Source organism: Boeremia exigua (assembly GCF_020726555.1).
Source record: "Boeremia exigua strain MPI-SDFR-AT-0100 chromosome Unknown C7974scaffold_14, whole genome shotgun sequence".
NCBI classification, from domain to species: domain Eukaryota; kingdom Fungi; phylum Ascomycota; class Dothideomycetes; order Pleosporales; family Didymellaceae; genus Boeremia; species Boeremia exigua.
Window position 1 is genome coordinate 169278 of NW_025763531.1, and position 20896 is coordinate 190173.

General features: G+C 48.4%; 6 protein-coding genes across 6 annotated transcripts; 2 read left to right on the forward strand and 4 right to left on the reverse strand.

Moving 5' to 3' along the window:
- Positions 1-1886: 1886 nt before the first annotated feature.
- C7974DRAFT_444462 (MFS transporter) lies at positions 1887-3653 on the reverse strand (the record flags this gene model as incomplete). The annotated part of the gene is made up of 6 exons (XM_046145504.1): positions 1887-1913; positions 2014-2553; positions 2607-2873; positions 2924-3042; positions 3091-3192; positions 3254-3653. 6 exons carry the CDS (start codon positions 3651-3653, stop codon positions 1887-1889), a joined length of 1455 nt encoding a protein of 484 aa, XP_045991689.1.
- A 793-nt stretch (positions 3654-4446) lies between these two features.
- C7974DRAFT_322325 (6-phosphofructo-2-kinase-domain-containing protein) lies at positions 4447-5897 on the reverse strand (the record flags this gene model as incomplete). The annotated part of the gene is made up of 2 exons (XM_046138856.1): positions 4447-5301; positions 5364-5897. The coding sequence occupies 2 exons, from the start codon at positions 5895-5897 to the stop codon at positions 4447-4449; spliced, it is 1389 nt and encodes a 462-aa protein (XP_045991690.1).
- A 403-nt stretch (positions 5898-6300) lies between these two features.
- C7974DRAFT_437631 (C6 zinc finger domain protein) lies at positions 6301-8708 on the reverse strand (the record flags this gene model as incomplete). Its single annotated transcript, XM_046145207.1, has 2 exons — positions 6301-8294; positions 8552-8708. 2 exons carry the CDS (start codon positions 8706-8708, stop codon positions 6301-6303), a joined length of 2151 nt encoding a protein of 716 aa, XP_045991691.1.
- Positions 8709-11952: 3244 nt separating this feature from the next.
- C7974DRAFT_405002 (putative cytochrome P450) lies at positions 11953-14011 on the forward strand. Its single transcript, XM_046143010.1, has 5 exons — positions 11953-12133; positions 12183-12899; positions 12953-13040; positions 13093-13177; positions 13235-14011. The coding sequence occupies exons 1-5, from the start codon at positions 12005-12007 to the stop codon at positions 13809-13811; spliced, it is 1596 nt and encodes a 531-aa protein (XP_045991692.1). The 5' UTR covers positions 11953-12004; the 3' UTR covers positions 13812-14011.
- C7974DRAFT_284371 (uncharacterized protein) lies at positions 13960-14199 on the reverse strand (the record flags this gene model as incomplete). The annotated part of the gene is made up of 1 exon (XM_046137610.1): positions 13960-14199. A coding segment is annotated over one exon (240 nt), but the record flags the coding sequence as incomplete, so codon positions are not given.
- A 1977-nt stretch (positions 14200-16176) lies between these two features.
- C7974DRAFT_405005 (NADP-dependent oxidoreductase domain-containing protein) lies at positions 16177-17304 on the forward strand. Its single transcript, XM_046143011.1, has one exon. The coding sequence runs from the start codon at positions 16262-16264 to the stop codon at positions 17282-17284; it is 1023 nt and encodes a 340-aa protein (XP_045991694.1). The 5' UTR covers positions 16177-16261; the 3' UTR covers positions 17285-17304.
- The last annotated feature ends 3592 nt before the right edge of the window (positions 17305-20896 follow it).

A 20896-nucleotide genomic window follows, 5' to 3' on the forward strand; every position in this document is an offset into this window, starting at 1 on the left:
CAACGGACGCCACGAGTCATACGCCACTGGCTGCGAAGCTGGGGTTCGCACTCCTACACACGTTCCTTTAAGCAACCCTGACAAGAGTTTTAGACAAGCTAGATACATTCCCTCTCTTAGCCGCTTCTTGTGTTATATGTTCTGATTGTAGCAGGCCTGCTAGGCTTTAGGTCAGAGCTCAGGCAAGGTGTACAGCCTTAGGTTGTCAGAGACGCAGGTGCGAAGAATGGAATCTGTCTGGTCAGACCTGACCGCTGACAAATCCTGTAATCCGGAGTCCTCCTCCTCGTCTCGTTCATCGGGTACCGTGTTTCAACTACAAGTGGTGGTTTGGACAGACCGGTCGGCTGATGACGTGTTGGAAGGCAAAGCCACCATCCACTTCTCCGGGGTACTGGGTATCCACCCTTACGAGTTAGCGTATCGCGCAGCGTACGACTGCATGCCATATCTGTCTGCTCCGTTGTGGGTCGGTAGACTCATTACCCTGGAGTATGCTTACAGTTTCCCAAAACTGCTTACCTGTGCAGTATTCTTCGAGTGTCGTAGCCGTGCCGCGTTGGCTGCCATGGAGAACCAGGGCATCTGAAACATTGGGATCGTAAAAAGAGGCCCGGAACCCTCTGCTGCCCTGATTCTATATTCGCAGGCTATCTTTCTAAGCCGTCATCTCTTTCCCTGATGCAAGACGGCTGCAGCCGAGCGATCTGTATATGTACTCATTCTCTGTTTTTGTTGACTTTCGTCGTACATCTCTCACATTACGCAACTTGGACCTCTTGATCGTTCCATTTGCCATCCAAGCCCGCCTGTCTTCAGCCACCAGTGCTACAGCAGGTCATCCTAGCGGCAAAGCTCTATCTCGAGACAGCTGGCGCCACATAAGCGACTTTGCTGAGTGTTCGTTGCCTAATGCGAGCACTGTAGGCCTGGGTGATCAATCGACAACAGAGTCGCTAGCTGACTCTCGTGTAGGTAGGTTGCTTACGAGGAGGCTGGGGGAACTAGAGAGTCGCGTCACTCGCTCTGCTCCAGCAACAAATCAGCCCACAGCTCCACAAATCCCACCTGGATCGACTGATCAGCTGATCGACAAGGCCTGAGGGTCAACGTACGCCTTAACATGCGGAGAGTAACTTGTAATCTCCACAACATAATGTTGAGATCCCAAGTACTCAACCCACTATGCGCCGGATCGATTTGGCGCCTCCAGTGTTAGACGCACCTGCGCCAATACACGGAAGCCCCCTTTGCGAAGACCCTGACCGGTTCAGTGCTGTTTCCGATGCGTACTAAAGAACTAAAGAATAGAGATTTGTGGCGTACATGTCTCAGGCAAACTAGATGATGGGGGGCAGTGCATAGACAGATTCTGCGGTTGTGATGCTAAGAAATCAAGTTGAGATGCAGACGGACGAAGAGGGCCTCTGGTCATGTTTCTGCGATAGGAGCATATTTCATTCTTGGTACAGGTTTGGAGCCACTCTGCTAGACTCTGCACCTTGAAGAGACAGATACGTAGCTACAGAACTTGCAGACACGATTTCGTAGCTGATCATGCTTGTAAGGGCTTGCGACTTTCGTAATCTTTCAGAGCACACCATGCAAATGATTGACTAGCTAGGGAAGCGCGTTCGCTCAGACGTTGCTCTTATTGCCGTGTTATCAGGTGACGGCGACGGAGGTCTTTGCTACTGTGCTATTGCTAGATACTGTTCATGTACCAGAAACTGACTTTAACATAGAAGAAATAGAGAAGAGTACTACCGAGCGGTGAAGGTAGCGGAAAGTAAGAAGTAAAGCACGTAACCTTACTTTACGCAAGCTATCCTCGGCGATAACAATTGTGTTTACTTGGATTGGAGAAGCAAAGCTTCAAACATGCTCTATTCTCTCTGTAAGCCTCGGCTTACCTGTATCGCGCGTTAGAAGGATGTCTCCGCCCTTTTCGGCTGCGTGGTATTCGTTGAAATTCTCCAGGTCGCCTGTAGTCGCAGTCCATTGGAGCTGAACTTTCTCGCCAATGAACAGTAGATCGATCTGTTCCAGACTCAAGTTCCGAGTCTCCGGGTAGAAGAAGTACACAAGTGGGACGAAGGCGGCGTTGAGCGCCGCAAAGTATATGTACGTTTTCCACTGGATGCTGTTTATAGAGACGGGAGTGATCATAACAACCAGAAAGGTAAAGATCCAATTCGACGCAGTCGAGAGCGCAGCAGACTTTGTACGGATTGCAAGGGGTGCGTATTCGGTCGGCAGCAACCACGGGATGGCAAGCATACCGACGGCGAAGAAGAAATTGAAAAGAAAGAGCATGACGATGGCTACTATGCCTGCCGACTGACTTCCCTCAGCGACAGTGCCGGCTAGGATGGCCATAGAGGCTGCTTGGCCTGTGCAGGCGAAGATCATTAGCTTTCTCCGGCCCAAGCGGTCCAGGACCCAGATCGGAATCAGGGACGAGAGGAAGTATGCGATACCGTTGAAGCCAGCGAGGAGGAGGGCAGTATCATGGGGTATGCCAACGGAGACTTGGAAGATGACAGGGGCGTACTGCAGAACTGTCAGCCACGCCTGCACAGGCACTGCACGTCAGATATACGTACGTAGGTGATCAGGTTAATGCCTGAAAGTTGTTGCATGAACTGGCCGCCGATCCCGAGGAGCGTTCTGCGCAAGAAACGTTGTGGACCGCCTTTAAAGATAACCATAAATCCTTGGCCAGCAGCGGCCTCTCGCTCTTCGTTTAGCGCGTGTTCAATAGCATGCATCTCAGCGCCGACTTGCGGAGAGGTCTCGGTGGTTGTTTTGGTATCCCGTTGCAACCGCCAGAGGACGTTGCGAGCTTCATCGAGTCGATCATGGGCAATGAGCTATTGAGTGTCAACGGCTGAAGGGCCTCGTGGAGAATGGACATCCTTACCCAACGTGGGGACTCGGGCAGAGCGAAGACCATGACAGCAGTGATAGCCGCAAAGACAATCTGGAAGGCGATGGGGAAGCGGAACTGCGCTTCGCTTTCAACGAAGCTCATGCCGTAGTCTTTTCGTTCTTAGTATTTGTTTCACAGAGGGAATATTTTGCGCCTACCCGTCCAATACGATAGCATGACACCGAATATGGTGATGGCTAGTTCGATGGATAGACCTCGGCCACGGGACGTAGGCTTCATGAGCTCAGCGTGCCAAACCGCTGGATGTGTTAGCATTGACCAGAAGGCGTTGTAGTTGCAGTCGCAGAATGTGGAACATACGAATGGTAGCGGTGTTCAGGCCAGTTCCAAGGCCAGCCACGATCCGGCCGACGATGAGTTGTGGGATACCGTAAGCTGCAGCCTGAAGCGCAGCGCCAGCAATGGTGATGATGGAACCCACGATGATAGTCCAGCGTCTTCCTAGCTTCTCGCCCCCTCCAAACGCCATCAAAGCGCCAGCAAAGCATCCAATCTCGTAAATGGCAACAACCAGCCCCTGCAGCGAGGTGCTGCCACTTGCACCTTCTCCTGTGGTGTCTATTTCCGGAAACTGCTGCCTGAAAGCTGTGCCTGTGAGCAGGCCGGACATGACACCTTGGTCATATCCAAACAACAAGAAACCACACCCTGCTGCCGCAGTGATGGTTACATCGAGTGATCGTCCTGTGAGTGATGACATTAGAAGGATGTCCTGGAATGTAGAGGTAGAAGAAGTGCAGAATCGATGGGTTGTTGGTTTGGTTGAACTGATAGGGAGGCTTGCTGAAGGTTATGCGATCTCCTAGGCATGCTTTCAAGGACAGAAGGGCGCTACTAGACCGTAATCCGCAATAGCGGAGAGTGTGGCTTTTCGAAGGCGTTCCTCGAATGTGGAGAAGCGACAAGCGCATCACCTGCGCAAGTTTGTCCAAGCCGATGCAGGCATGCTCCGGACGGGCGATCAGTCCAGACCAGCCACAAGTCGAGCGTATAGGTTCTGAAGCTGGCAAGTTGAAGCGCCGGTGCACGTGGAACGCTAAGTTCTCGAAGTTTCGAGCGCTGGAAACCTGCCTTTTCGGCTAGGTGGCGGCTGCAGATAGGTGTGTCGAGTAAAATAAGGTTTCCCAAGCGTTTACTCTTTTCCGATGCCACGGGAATCAAGATGTTGTCGCTTAACCTATGGGTGAGGGGTTCGGAAACTGCATCTCAGTCGTCAGACCACATCATGAAACCTTCACTTAGAGCCTAGTCACCTCCAATCTTCAGCTTGATTCAAACATTTAGCCGAGACGCAGACGACAGGTACAAAGCCAAACTACTAATCTTCGTGACACAGGTTCATTGGAAGAATTGGCAACTACAGTCTTGACCAGATCCTCCCATGGAATTTCGATTAGGCCACCAATTCAGTAAACCTGCTTTGAGCAGAGTTGAAAACGAATCTCTGAATGTCGACCCCATACGCTTTCTTATTACCATGTTAGCGCCTTCTCTCAGTTTTGAAAGTCAACTCGGATTTCTGCACCTACTGGCTCCAATCTGTACACTGTCCCAAGCGGAATCTGAAGAGCGCCCATGTCTCGGCCGGAGAAATATGCCAACAACGTAGATACAACCGAGCTGTGCCCAATCAACAGCACATGGTCAGTCGTTCTTTCCATCTCCAATAAGACAGAGTTGACGCGGTCTACCAAGTCCCTGTTTGCGTCGCAACCGTTGGAACTGCACGAGGTACTCCCCTCTCGCAGTACGCCAGCACGAACGTCATCCAACATTCGTGTATGCCGTATCTTGTAACGCGTCTTTTCGAGAAACTGTGCTGTAAGAACACTACGCCGCATCATTGAGGTCCAGACTGAGAAGCCCTTTATTTTGTTGTCTCCGTCGTCTGTGGCTTCATTCGCCGGGGGTTGCGTATCAGTCAAGGGAATAGTGTGCTTCCTCTCTAGCCAGTGCTTCCGTTGAGAGTCGATAGCAGTAGCTAACGCCCGAGCAAACTCAACACCTTGCGAACTCAGACCCGGGTCGGTGCCACTCAATCCAGACACGTCCACAGCACACTCAGCATTGCGCGTGAGCCATATCTGGCGTGGTTGGAGATTGAAATGCTGCAGATACGTCGCGACTTGCGAGGCGAGATGGCCCATGATCTTGTGCGACACGAACTTCCTTCCGACATCTATCATCTGGCAGAACGGGATGTCGTGCTGTTCTTCGTAGTATCCTAATGGCGTATACTTCTTCTCGTACATCCTGACTCGGAGTTTGAAATCTTCCAGTGCAAGTCCGGGCTCTAGCTTCTTGTAGTCAGGTCCGGAGAGTTTGAGCCGCATGTTCATTTCTAGGAGCTGCAGATGCCATTCAGTCACGCGTAAGGAAAAAGATAAAGAGATAATGAGTGCATACTGACCCTCTCGTCATAGCAATGGCTTTCCACGAAAAGAGCTTTGAGAGTTCTCTCGTTGCGCCGTCGAACCCTATCAACAATCGCCACTCGCCTGTCGACCGTGCTGTTGGTAGCATCAAAGATAGCACAATGAGCTCCGGCCTTCGGATCGAGTAAGAAGTCCAACAAACGATCAAGCGTCTCCAGCGCAACGGCTTCCCTGGTCCTCTGGGCCTCTCGGTTCTCCGGGTCGAAGAAGGTGGCAGAGTGTTCACCTGTTGTCACAGGGTGTCCAAGCGGTGAAATGGTTAGTCTGCGACGACGATCGCCCACGTTGAATATCCTTGTGGGATGTTGACGCCAGTTAAGATAGCGGCAGAGCTTCTTGGCTACATAGCTCTTACCGCGTGCAGGGAGGCCGACCATGATTATGAGAAGCTTCTCGTCAATGCAGTCTCTATCCTGCAAGCTTCCATTCTTTGATCCTTCATGCTTGATCGAGTCTGAGTCGGGTTCGTTGGCTATCGGACCTGTAGGTGAAGGGATTTCGATAGGCATTGTGGAACGTTGGCACTCGCTTCCAGCTGGGAAGAGTTTTTGATTCAAACACAAGGATACCTGTGATATGTACGCATGACTACACTGAGCTGGTCGTAGTGACGCCCAGGCTCTGCAGACGCTACTCCGAACATCCAAAACGAGGTGAACACCTCTATTTCGATTATGACAATACCAAGCGCTCAGCTGACGCGCAATCAGTCCCTCCTGTCTTTAGCACTCAGCAGAAAATCGCGCAGGCGACAGACGTGCTGTGCAGCGCTTCAACTTCCCGCATTCGGAAAGCGCGGACTTCGACCAGGATCAAGCGCCTAACGTGGCGCCTCCGCTAAGGCCGAGCCCTGGTTCTCCAGCCGTACGCCAATGCGTGGGGAAAGCGCTTAGCGCTCCGTTACTTCGCCGCTCAATCCAGCGCTCCCCAGTAGTCTTTCAGATTCTCAGCCCGCCAGGATGTTGCCCATCCGGTTTCTCTCTCAATCCGAAGTAGAACGTCCAGGATTACCCTGTGTTCTAGAGGGCTGCTCATGACTTTTCCCGCGATCCAGAGCGGTTGCAGCGCGTTGATCCAAGCGCCGTGATTATCGTTCGAGGTCGAGATGCCGCATATCTGCCGCGCGTGCCATAAAACGGACCTGTGCATCTTACCAAGCTTGTGATCTTTTGGTATTGACTGTAGCATGAGTAGGGCAGAAGCGTGGTAAAGTATATTACCGTTGATCGCAGATGCATTCCCATATACAATAATTGGAAAAGGACGTGACGCATCGCCGATCTCAGCAGGATAGGATAACAACGGCTGCATCTTTTCCGGGCGGCATATGTACCAGTCTTGCAAGAGGTCGAACATGGCCTTCCATTCGTCAAGGTACGAATTTCGGTGATCTTGCTTGCCTCCTATTGTAGCATGTATTCTCGTAACCACTCCCAGCACGCTCGCGCACAAGAAAACAGCATAGTTCGCGTAATTATCGAAATCAAGACTCGCGCGAAACTGGCTCACGGTCGATGCCATGGTCTCGCCCTGCTCCAACCACTGATTGACAGGAATTTTGGATGCGTTCTCGGACATGAAGCCGCCCCAGACGTCCATGCGCGCAAAACACCAAAAGAGGGCCTGCCGCATGCCCCCCACGACACCATTGATCTCAGCTGTTTGGATGAGGATTGCGCAACCATCGAGATGCCGGCCCCAGTCTCTGGGTGAGCTGCTCATCATTTCCAGAACGCAAAGGAGGACACATGACGCAATGACGGCTGTGTCCATCGTGTGCAGGTCTTGCACTATCAGACGGATCGCTTCCTGATATAAATCCAGACTCTCGATGTATGGATTGTTTGTGTTTTTGCGCTCGATCTGGCGAGCGGAGAGAGCGAGCATGGCAAGCCGGAGGTGCGCGGCCGATTTGGCCATTATAGGGAGTGTGTGTTGGAAGTGGCGTTGGTTATCAAACATGTCAAGCCAGGGTGCGACTTCATCAAGGTAATTCACCCACAATTCCTTCTCTCTCCGTTGGGAGATGTTCAGCTTTGGCGGACGCCCTCTCGCAGACTTAGTCTCTGGTCGTAAAGACGTCGATCTGCCCTCGTCCTCATTGATGGAATCATCCCGCTCTGGGGTCTGTCGCGCGGAGAGCTCCTGTGTGCATTGCCGGGTAAATCCAGTGTTCCTTGTCGTCTCCAAGATGGAATTGTGGAGTGTTGTATGCAGTTCTCGATATACAGCGTTAGGATAGTGAGTTGCGCACATATCCGGTGACTCGGCCATCGATAGATCCAAGGATGAAGTGTCTACCTGTTGGACGTGATGAGCGTTCCGGAGCTCTGGCAATCCGCGGTCGACTGAGAGACATGAATTCACGATCGAACAGCTGTCCGATCTCGAATTAAGATGGTCGAGTGACCCACGTTGCGGTTCGGTGAATACGGAATCCCCTCTTCTCTGCGCGCGCTGCGGAAGTTCAGCAAAGGTAGAAAGCGGGGAGCTGCTCAGCCCTACTTGGTATGGAGTTGCTTGGTGAATGATCTCTAGGTCGTTCCGACTATGCTGATATTCATTCCGGCCTGTCTGAGGACTTGCCTCATGTAACAACCATGAGCCCTGCTGGCCTGCTCCAAATGGCGAAGTCTGCAGCTCATCACCACTGACTGATCTGAGAGACTCCATGACCGGCCTATCTCGGTGTGCGGCCTGAGACGGCCCGTTCACGATGTCGTGCCGGCCCGCGGTCAGTCCGTACATACGAAACCTGACACCTGTATCCCATTCGCAATGTTCGGCTTTGGATTGACATCTCGAACAGGCTGGCTTAAACTCGTCGCACTTTTTTCGGCGTCGGCGACAATTCAAGCAGCCCAAACGGCCTCGCGTTTGCTTGGTTAGCTTGTTGCTACGTTTTCCTGATGTATGATTCGCACTGCGAGATGCCGAAGTAGGAATGCCTTCGGCAAGGCTGCTTTCTGGTGGAACCGGTGTCTCTGTCATGATCCATGTGCCATCCCAGTGATAACTTGCGTGGTCATAATGGTAACCGTTGTTATCATTACTTGTTCGCGAGATCGAGGACAAAATGTCCAAAACCACTGGGGCAGTTGGATGTTCGCGTGACGGAGCTGTGACCTCGGGTCTGGAACATGCGGGGTCCTACCAAACTAACCCTGTACGGTAAAGCGCCAAACGGTTGTAGACGCAGCCAGGGAAGCTTTCGCGACGGTTCTCAACCAACCACAGCCAGTGTGGCTGAGATTACGACCCGCCGAATGCCTCAACAACTCAGCTTGGAACTTGTATCTCACTGTTCGCTGTTCGCGCATCGTAACCCACGGTTTACTAATGCGCTCTATGCACAAGTCTGCAGCTACTCGAGGTACCGGTACTACATCTGACTGAAGTCAAATGCAGCTGCATCCACCTGGCTCTTTTATTTAAACAATCATAGCATCAGTCATGACTAAAACTCCTTCTTGGATGTCCAGCGACATCTTTCATGGTTCTGCCATCTCCCAGAGATTCCAGAGCGCCATCGAGTCCAGGCCGCAGAATTACCCTAATCCGTCATAGCGAGCATATCAGTGCTTAGGAGCTCGCTGCCGGTCCAGTCGCTGCTCAATGCTCTTTCGCCTTTTAAGAACAAGAACAAGCTTCTTAAATGCTGCGGTGGATGTGCGCGAGTAGTAGTTGAGCCGGCATACTCCGCTAGAGCATCTGTGCCGCCGGTTGGTGGCAAGGGTGCAGCTGCAAATTCGCACAGAGCAGTTACTGCGCCTCACCACCAACTGGAACTGATTTTTGAAGATCTGGTCGATCGACGCATGTCCGGTTCACAGAGCTCGCTCAGCCACCCTCTATGGCTCCAATCTACATTGACACCAGGAGCTCTCTCCGAGCCTACATTCCATTGCGTTCGCCGGATGAACGTTCTGCACTACGAAATTATTCCGGATCGGTGACTATCATCGACGCTCGAGGCATCTGCATCTCTATAAAATGCCAGTCTTGTTGCTTCCTCTCGCTCTACAAAGAGGTCAGCTGTTGGTTATGCCTCTTGCTGCGGAGTGACCGGAAAAATCGAGGATTGAAGACCTCTCAAGAAAAACTGTTGGCAGAGTACAGCAATGGATATTAGGACTCCGTCTTCTATAAAGTTTTGTGTAGCGCCGTGCCGACCTCCGCGTTTCTTCCGCACGGCTCGGTGCTCATGGAAACATGCTGACCTCCTCGACTGAACAGTGAGAGCTGATGAGATGATCTGGAGGCATCGAGAGCATTTCTCCCATGATGTAAGGGGAATTTCGGGATAGGAGGCGAGGCAGGTCTTAGCCAGAGAATCTTATGCCTCGCTGGATTGACGATCTCCGGGCAGAATGTCCCCATTCAGGAGATAGGAATCTCTTGGGTACGAAAAACGCAATCTTGTCCGGGCAATGTGCAGTGTGGCAGGAGGTTCGGTGTAGGGACTGCAAGTGTTGGTCAGTATTTTTGATTCTACCACGTCAATTCTGGTGGGAAATGGTTGACTAACGAAGCCCACGCTTTGCTAAAACTCTGCTCGCCTTTAAATTCAGCAGGGAGCTTCTCGCGGGGCTCAACGGGTAGCTCTTCGCATGGCTCGGGTGGAGCTTCATCATATGGATCATGAGGGGTACCTCGCAGAGGCACCTCGCAAAAACGCTTCCTTGATAATAGCTTCTTCACAATTTGTGTTTGCGGCCGTTAGCTCATGCATAAACCGATTTTCTTATAATGTTTTGTAGGATATATACTGGTAGGCGTTACATTGCCTATATAACGATGATGTTGTCAGATCGTGTCGTGGTGACGTTGATTTGAATCTCTGGGAGCCCGTCACGGAAAGTATGGTTATAAAGGTCGGGTCTCCAAGAAGTCAACCACGTCTGCGAATTACATGCAGTCATAATGTGTGAGTCGCGGAGTAGTTGCATTACCAGGTCTTTTCATTGGCTAAGAGATTTTGCCAGGCCTTCTCTGACACGATCTGCTGTTGGTGACGGTAACACTATACACAGCCTTCGCACTGGCCGAACGCTGGCTCGACGATACACGGGTCGCTGCGCAGTCTCTTTTTTCGGAGCCGTGTACTCTGGAACTACTTTGCTGACGGAAATGATATTGCCGGTTCGGTATCAGGAGAGCATTGGGATCCTTACGACAGGTAGAGTCGAAGAAAGAGTTTCTGCGAACACCGGTACATGAATTATTCCCTCACTTATCCCCGACAGAACTCAACATCAGCTTTCCGTTGGCAGAATTTAAAGTTTACCTGAAAGGATGAATTTTTTCAATTTTTGGTAAGAGCCCGATAGAGAAATTGTTCTCCAGGCCTCCAGATATCTAGCTCTGCAAGGGCTTCTTTTGAAGGCATTGTGGCGTAGAGTGATAGATGGTGCAAAGTGAGGTCCAAAGTAGGTGAGGTGGCTCACGCACTGACCCGGCTCATGAGGTGTACGGATACGGTATGTACCGGTATGCGAGCCAATCAAAACGTCACAAACTGGAGTCAGGGTTAAGTCCGGTTGGGCATGTATCTCGTGACACTCCCTTGGTGCTCTGTAAATGAAGAATCGAGAATCGAGAATCTCACAGCGGGTGCTGATGTATTAACAACGCGTCATGTTTTGCTTGGACAAAGATTGGAATTTGGCGTGCTGCGTTTTTCTGAGCGATCCCAGCTGACCGATGGATTGCAGAGTTTATGCAACCAACCCAAGACTCGATCAGGAATAGATCAGCTGCAGGACAAGATGTGCAAAACTCCAGTGTGCCATGGAATCTCACCAATTTCCTGCCTGCCCTCACATTGCTTCCTTGACGATCTCTGACGTACTTCTGCCTTCTGGCTGGAACTTGAAGTTTGGGCGGATCAGCACATTTTGCCGCTAATCATAGTGTCGGCAGGGACAATGGCGGCCGACCCGAGACGGTCCATGCCGCAATACCTCCGGATCTCCCGCACGGCTGCTTGGTTTCCGTGCAGGCATTTTCATGCTAATGATCACCGATGCAACATAGTAGATTGTGTACAGGTGTCATCCTCCGCATCGTGATGTCAAGGCTGACAGCTTCGACATTTATTGCAACTGTGCTGTACGAACAAGGTCGTTTCGTGGGCTGAGCACTTGTGCAGCACTGTAACATCTGGTGACAAGACACATTACAATACAACACAAAAGATAGTATCTACTGAGTAGAGTTGGGAAGATTGGCTCGTGCTCTGACACTAAGGCGATTGTAGTAACGAGAAGCGCTGTTGCATCCAGAAAATTGCAAAAGTGTCCTTAGTGCCCCTGGCAGGGTTTGGTTAGAAGAAACGAGCCCCTGCGTAGGTTACGTGGTTACTGGATTACTACTACCAAGTACCACAACGTTACCATTGATGCCATCCGGATGGATTTCGGCACCAACCCCCTACCTGCGGCACTTTTCGGAACACAATGTACTCTATCTAGAAAGCAGCGCGGATGTAACGTTGTGTGTGGCGCACCGACAGACCAAAGTGCTGATATACAGCGCTTGTTCCACAAGAAAGGAAAAGTCATCCCACGACTCGAATCTCCTCACCAGATCAAATCAAGACAGCTAGACTTGAACTATGTTTGCGTATATGATTATTGGTCTCGTTATTTTCTATAGCATCCGTCGCCTCCTACTCGTCGGATCAAGGCCTGCAGGTCTTCCTCCGGGCCCGCCAACAGAACCTCTTTTTGGGAACCTTCGACAGGTACATCGCTCCCAAAATTCAGTAGCTGAAAGAACCCTCACATGGTTAGATGCCAAGACATAACCAATGGAACCTTTTCAATGAGTGGGGCAACAAATATGGTTCTGTTTTTACAATCATGAAGGGCTCCACGCCTTACGTCATTGTGAATGACCCCGAAGCAGCACGCGAGCTATTCGTCAAGTTGGGTCAAAGCAGTTCAGGGCGACCGAATATCCATACAGAGCTCGCTATTAGAGGAGGGAACAATCTTGCCATGAGCGACGGCGCGTTATGGCGAATAGCCCGCCGACAATGGCATGCTATGCTCAACGTTACATCTGCTAAGAAATACCTTCCGTACCAGACTTTGGAAGCAACCAAACTACTCTGTGACATCCTGGAGAGTCCAGAAGACGTTTGGAACCACCTTCCAAGATACAGCAACTCTGTCTCGCTGAGCATGACTGAAGGATACCGGGTGACAAGCTCGGCCGACCCAGTTGTCGCGTTGACTCTTGCCGATTTCGAGAAGTTTTCAACCTACCTGCAAAACGCAAACTGGTCGAATTTTTTCCCGTTTATCTGGAAGCTCCCTACGTTCTTTTCGCCCCCTAAACGTCAAGCATGGAACATATACCGGGGTTGGATCGAGACTAATTGGGATCGTTTCCAGAAAGCAAGAGCCTCGGACCTTCCGTCATTTTACCAAGTCATTGGACAGGCACAAAAGTCTCTTGGAATTAACGACGAACAGGCGCTCGCGATGGGAGAAGCTTTGCTTGCTGTAAGTCTTAAGAGCAACGTGTCAGATTAGCTCACACTAACAGACGGTTCCAGGCAGGTACTGAAACCACAGCAACCTCAATTCGCGCTTGGATGGCAGCTATGGCCATGTTTCCCGAGAAGCAAAGGAAGGCCCAAGAAGGTATAGAAGTTTTTCCAAACGCAAATTTGGCAAGGGCCCTAACTCATGTCAGAAATCGACTGTGTCATTGGCAAAGATCGCCTGCCACAAGATACAGATGCAGTGAATCTTACATACGTAAGGCAAATGATACAAGAGTACGTCAACCGTTGTCATAAGCTATCTCAAACGCTGACTATTTTCTTCTATCGTAGAGTACATCGATGGTCTACTGTCGCGCCCCTTGGCATCACGCACGCAGCCTCTAACACGTTCAAATGGCGAGGATATACAATCCCCCAGGGTACCGGCTTGATTCATAACACTATGGCAATTCACTTTGACGAAGAGAAGTACTCTGAGCCTCAGAGTTTCGTTCCTGAGCGATGGGAAGGCAGGGTCAAAATGGCGGCAGAGAATTCGGTGGGCGCTAGCTCAGAACTATTCACCTTCGGAGCCGGTCGCCGCATCTGCCCTGGACAACATCTCGCTGAACGAAGCATGTACCTTGTCATTGCGAACATGCTCTGGGCGTTTGATATATCCCATGCAGTCGATGCGGCTGGGAAGAAGAAGCCTATAAACACAGGTGATTCGAAACCTGGAATTGTGAGGGCATTTCCTGACTTTGAACTGTCGATTAAGCCACGCAGCGAGGAGAGGACAAAGATCATCCAAGAGACCTGGTCGCAGATGAGAGATGAATTGCTGGATGAGAATGAGCAATGGAAGGAGATACCAGAGGGATTTAGAAACATTGTACAGAAGGCAAAAAAGCAGTCTAGTAGCTGAGATCCTAGTTTTCGCAGCGAAGCTAGAACAAAATTCTGCCTAGAAAGTCAAGCTTCCTATAGAGGGTAAAAAGCAAGTAGACTACTAATTAGGTATAGCAATCGAATACACGTACCTCAATAACTATCCAAATTATCGCTGTGTAATCTTCTGGTGCTTCAGCTAGGTGGAATTGGACAGCAGTAAATGGCCTGATCCGCACAGGGAAGTCAGCAATTACGATCTCAAAGACAGTCATAATCTCATATAATGCGCCATGGGTACCAACTTTGCCGCAGTCTTGCAGGCCATCAGTTGCAGACTTGAGCGGCTTAGACACCTCAATGTACTCAGTGATCACTGCACAGTCTGCGGCTGGAAGCACACTTGGTCGCATCCACGATGGCACAGTTGGCAGCTCGTTGTTATTTCCTTTCGCAAGTCCGTCTGCGCGTTCAGTCTCCTGTATGTGGAAGGAGGCGTAGCTGTCAGTAACTCAACGTCGCGTTTAAAGTAGTCGTGATAGCTGTTCCAGCGTGTAACTGCTGGTTTGAAAGGCTCTCAGTGTCTCGCCGTAGCGTCAGTTAGCATTGTAGCAGCTTCGCCGTTCTTACGGTCCTCAAAAAATCTCCATTGTTAATGTGGTTAGCGTTATCAAGAAACCCCTTAAGCGAACCGTCTTTCCGCCATTGCTACATATCAAACTCTTCGTGGCTTTGGTTCTCTGGCACGTTCTCACAGGCGTGGGAATCAGTGCCAAACGTGGTGGTTTGATCAACGAGGTTAAATATATGGCAAGCTGCGTAGTCTGCTAGCACGAAAGCGACACAGGCTTCGCCAGCCAACACCAATTAGTACAGCAGGCCCGGGCGGGATTTCTTTCGAAGAGCGCCGAGTGGCTCTATCAACTATATTACACTTAGAGTTCTCACTGATTTCAATGACAACCTAGTAACGTTACTGGCTGACATTTAGAGAGGTTGCAGCAGACTCCGGGGGCGAGGTAGACACTTTTGCCAAGCCCACACCAAAATCTACCCCATCATGGCCCAAAACAACCCACGTTAGATCTTTTATAGTGCGATACAGCCGCGAAGATCACTCAGAGACTTACCTCTACGTCTTGCTTACACGTTCGCGCATTGCGTCCAGTCTGGTTGCTGCAGGCCATCTAACGCTATTAGGGCCCCTTCTGTTTGACACATGCTTTTGTTTGTATGATTTTCGTCGCGTAACGGCCTCATTTGCAGCTCGAAGCTTAGCGATTTCCTGTTGCGCCAACACCAGCTTATTCAACAATATCGCTGCGCCCGTCATGTAATGAGATAGAGCAATCAGCGTGGAATCTGGCGAGCTGTCTAAGTGCTTTCTGAAATTTAACTCAAACCAAAGCTGGTTGCAGCCCAAATTCCAGGGTGTTGCTTGGGTTTTACGACTGCCAGAGTTCATTGTTATCAGGTGGTTGTAGTGATGTAGTGCGCAACTTCATATCAAGACCATTAGTCTGCTGTGGGTTGAAAGAAACCAATGCACCAACTCGAAACCCGCCCTGAATGTTACTAGGAATAAACGCTGCGTTATAGACTGCGTCAAAGCATGGCAGGAACGTAGTATTTGCAATCCTTTGTAAATATAAGTATAGTGGTGCATAGCAGCACATTAGCGTGCATCGACGTTGTGCGTTCTTCCCATTAGTAGCGACATCAGCCTTGCCATCGATATTCACATAGCTGCGCAATCGGAAAAGTGCTCAAAGGGTTTTTTTTTTTTCAAATCTGTGGGGATCATGCTGACCTCGGAGAATCATAGAAGGTGTTGGCGCTAGCCGGTCGTGCTACGTGCTCCACTTTTCCGGCGGTCCTCAAACCCACCTCCCTGCTCTCCCCACTTCGCACTTCCCTAACAAGGTAATGGTATCATTTTCCGAGACGAGAAGGCGGCTTTCCGCCTAGTAGCAACGATGCAAGTTAGAAATCAGAAATCGAGAAACGCGCCGAGATATTTTAAAGCCGCCTGGTAAATCCGAAAGACGCACAAAAACTTGACCGGTCTGAAACAGGGTCGGCTACTGGCGAGGGCAGAGAGAGAGAACCGTACCCTCAAATGATGAGTCTGAGGTGATTCCGACGTGATGCAGTAGCTTCATGATCCTCTTGATCCTAGTGGTAATTATATTATCGTTGTGTCGTATGTGTCAGGATTTTAGTAACTGACGCTGATCCGGTCGTGGTTCAACTTCCTACATGTACATTATGTCCGAGTAACTCCGTCGTACGATCCTTTGCCTGGCTACTGTAGTGTGGACAGCACGTTGGAAAAGACCTAGTGTCATGATCAAGGCTGTATATATGAGCCTCATCGGTTCCCCTCAAATGAACATCCAAGGCAACAACGTCAAGCTCTTAGCGACACTCATCTCCACTTCATCACAAGTGCAACAACCCCTGACTCGTCACTATCCAGACCTCGATATGTCCTTTCTCACTGCTCCTCTCGGCCGCAATGGTCCACACGTCCCACGTATTGGGTTGGGTCTTATGGGATTGTCCATCTTCTATGGAGCGACCAAACCGGATAGCCAGCGTCTTGCACTCTTGGACAAGGCTCACGACTTGGGCCAACGCTTTTGGGATACCGCAGATATGTACGGCGACAACGAGGACCTGCTCGGGAAGTGGTTTGCCGCAAACCCGAACAAACGCTCGGATATCTTCCTGGCAACGAAGTTTGCGAACAAGACCCTTCCAGACGGAAGCTCGGCCGTAGACAGCACACCTGAGTACGCCAGAACAGCTTGTGAAAAGAGCTTGCAGCGGTTAGGTCTGCCCAGCGTGGATCTTTATTACGTACACCGAGTCGATCTGAAGACTCCGATTGAGAAAACGATGGAGGCGCTTGTCGAGCTAAAGAACGAAGGCAAATTCAAGTATATCGGCCTTTCGGAAGTTTCTTCTTCCACTCTGCGCCGCGCACACGCAGTGCACCCGATCACGGCCGTTCAGATCGAGTACTCGCCGTTCGCTTTAGAGGCTGAAAATGAGAATGGCACCTATCTCCTCGCAACCGCTCGCGAGCTCGGCGTGGCGGTTGTTTGTTACAGCCCCCTCGGACGCGGTTTATTCGGCGGTGCTCTACGCTCGCCAGACAACTTTGAACAGAGCGATTTCCGCAAACATCTCCCTCGCTTCAGCCAGGAATCCTTCTCCAAGAACATTAAACTTGTAGATCAGCTGACCGAGGTCGCCGACGAGAAAGGGGTCACTCCGGGCCAACTGACGTTGGCATGGTTGTTAGCGCAAGGCGAAGACATTTTCCCCATTCCAGGCACAACGAGTCAAGAAAGGCTGGCGGAAAATGGACATAGCGTAACGATAAACTTGACAGAGGATGAGACGGCGAAGGTGAGAAAATTGGTCGATGCAGCTGATGTGAGTGGGTCGAGGTACCCTGAGGCATTCATGTCGCTCTGTTATGCCGATACACCTGTATTGTAGATGTGGAAGAGGGAACTTGGGGTTAAGACTAAGTTATACTAAGTCCAAGAAAAAAAAACTATGTTAATGTGCAGAAATATACTATAACGTGAACCACAAGCGAGCTGATCACACAAGCGAGCTGATCACTAAATACGGCACCCTACGTTTACACGCGAACAACTTAACACCACGATAAGCTATTACAACTTACAGTAGCTTAAATTAATTATCTACTTTTACTGTATCTTTTTAGCACGTGCGCTTGTTGTGCCCAGTTTCACCGCATGTCTTATAGCGTCGGATACTACCTCTACTACCACCTGCGCGCAGCCTCCCATCACGCGCCTCCCTCTCAAATTGACTATTAACGTCCCTTTGCTTAACTATTGCCTCAGCCTCTACCTATAATAGGGTCCCTCCTTCCTGAATTCGCTTCTTTTTACGCTTCCTACGCTCAGAAGCAGCTCTATTTGCTGCCTTAAGGTTAGCTACCCTAGCTGCTAAAAGCACCTAAGAGTGTACCATAATATCCGCCCCTTTTTTAAACTGCCTTATTATCTTAATAATTGATGCTGGTGATAAGCTATGGTGCCTCTAAATCTAGTTAAAAATAAGCGCTGATTAAGCCTCTATTTTAATAGCGTTGCTTGGTGTTTTAGGCTGCTAGGTAGTATGCCCTGGTAGCGGTGGTAATGGCGTACGAGGCTTAACTTCAAGCTTTAATAACACCGCCCCTAGGTTATATAGTACTAAGCTAGTTGCCTACAAGCTTAATATAATATTCTCCTTTAAGAACGCGCTACTAAATACCTAAGTAGAGGTAGTTAAGAAGGCTTTCTTGTTAATATAGTTAATATAGCTATTTGCTAAGACATTAATCTCCTTCTTATATACCTGCTTTAAGGGAGCAAAACACCCTATATTAAGGGGCTATAGGATATAGGAAGCGTGCGGAGGCGTATAGAGGGTAATAATCTTGTTCTCCTTGCATAGATCTTAGAAGGCAAGTAACTTATAGCTCTTATAGCTATTAAGAATAAGTAGCTAGTAACTACCTACTATTTAAGCCTCTATATGCTAGATAAAGTGCTGTAGCTAGGCAACACTAAGCTTATTTGCTGTCTAACTGTTATTACTAACACCTATTCTCTAATCCTTAGGGTTATAGTACTAGGCTTGGTTATAGTGCTTTGCTTTAAAGATTAGAAAGGGTAGAGCAACCTAGCCTCTAGCGCTAATTGCAGCAATTAACATTACTTACTTATAATCGCTAGGCTAAATTCCTAACAGCTTAAGGCGCCTTTTAGACGCTGTAACTACCTTTCCTAACCCTCTAATACCTATCTAGAAGCTAGTCTTGTTAAAGTTATAGGTATCTTTGTCTAAGATACTATATATAGCTTTAATGCTATATACAAGATTAAACTAGGGGCTAATAATAGCTAGATTGCTGCATAAAACTCTCTAGAGATTATACTACCTAGTTACTTAAGATTTAATACTAGGCTTGCGGCATATAAAGTTAGTAGCCTAGTTCTAGCTAACCTAGGTACTACTACGTGCAGCAAGTAGCTAATTAGCTATTTCTTATATATAGCTAAGTATAGGTATAAAACCTTATGCGTTAAGCTTCCTTATATACTAGACTATTGTCTCTTCCTTATATTTTACTAACTTTAATAGATTAGGATAGATATTGCGTTAGGCAGGTGTTTTAGCGCGTTAGGTACTAAGCGTGCTTTAAGGAACGTTATAGGTAGCAGCAGCGCGTTGCTAGCTTAGTAATATATTAGATTTTATAGCTTAAATAGTAAGGATTAGCCTATTCGCGCAGGAAAGTAATTTAAGATTAGGTAGTTGTAGCATTATAATAGATAGCAGGAGGTAGTATTGTCTTAGCAAAGTAATTAGCTCGCTTATATAATTAGCTCGCTTATAGTTTATATTATGCCTAAACTATACTAATAGAGTAGAGTTAGGTTGCCCCTAGGGGCAAGGTCTTAGCATTGCTTGCCCCTAGGGGCAAGAGGTCTGTGCTAGGATTCGCGAACTCTTAACCTGCTTACAACTAATCTAACATAGCTTTAATAATAAACTTTTATCTTTAGAGAAACTACTCTTCCTAAACACTAATTCTAACAAAAGCAAAACTATAATAAAGCGCAAAGATAAAGACATCTTAACTAAAATAGGAAAAAGGCAACGTATAGCCGTTAAGGAAATTAGGGAGGCAGACTCTATCTATAACTAAGCTGCACCCTACCTGCTTGCAACAGCTAAATTCCTAATTAATGCGCTTGCCTTAGAATAGAGTATTAGTGTGAACAGGCCTATTAACCTAGCCTATAAGCAGCGTCTCTGCCAGATCTTTAACAAGGTAGGCGTTCTTTAGCAAGACAGAAGCTACTAGTTGCAGGTCGCTTGCTCTAAGGCGCAGGTGCAGTAGATGCTAGACTACCTAGTAGAGATAGGGCAGGCTTAGGTAAGTGCTACTGCAGCTAAGAGCGCTAAAGAAGGGGATCTAAAGTAGCTATTGTTTAAAGGCTAGGTAAGCGCGGTAGGAGCAAAGGCAGAGCTTATTGCTAGCTACTATTGCGTTAAAGCTTTTAAAGAGTACTTGCAGCGTTATAAGTTGCTAGAGGAGGAGTAGTAGTAGGTGTGCAGCATCTATAACAAAGGTTTTAGCCCCTGCACGTGTAACTAAGTAACAAGCTAACCTAAAAGGTAGACACGCTTCTATTATATTTGCGCATTTAGCTGCGTGCTAATTAAGAGGATATTATCCTTCCTAATAACTATAGATAGATATAGATAGAGCTAGCGACCTTGTTATCTAATAATAGCTAGCTATTCTAAGGTTTAAGCAAGTCTATTAAACAGGAGATGCTAGAGCACCTAAGGCTTAGTAGTTAAGTTAAGTTTCCTATTTAATAGCTAGCTATGCTATAGAGAAATCTTAGCTAGAGACTAATAATTACCTAATAGTGCCGCACCTTAATTAGGCAAGCAACCTTTAATATCTTAACGTTTAAGTAGATAGTAAGCTATAGGATAGATAATATAAGTATAATCTATATTTAGATATACTCTATATATCTATGCTAAGTAATAACCTAGTATTAGTTTTCTGCAATAGATAAGGTAGTAAAAGTTATATTAGAGTTTTAAGGCTAGCATAGACTAGATGTTTAGCTAGCTAACTAGAATAGGCTAGCTAGCCTACCGCGCGTGCGAACTATATATAAGGTGCAGGCGCTATTCTATCCTAGCCTTAAGCTAGATGTGGACCCTTGTTCCTTAGGCATATGTTAGCGAGACTTCTTCCTAGACGTAGACAACGTTATATACCTTAGGTTATATTAAAGGTTCTTTTAGAACCGGGACGCTAGTTTATTAATATCTAGGCGCTTTTAAAGACTATAAAGCAAGAAGGAAAGCTAATAAGCATAGTAATGTCTTATGTTGCTTTATAGATAAACACGGAGCCTAAGAAGGTCTTAGACTATAATAATAATAAGCCTGCGCTGCAAAAGGACCTAGTACCTGCGCTGCAAGCAAGGTATAGCGACAAGGCTAATAATAAGTCTTAAGACCTCTAGCAGGCAGTCCTTAATTATGTATACAAGAATA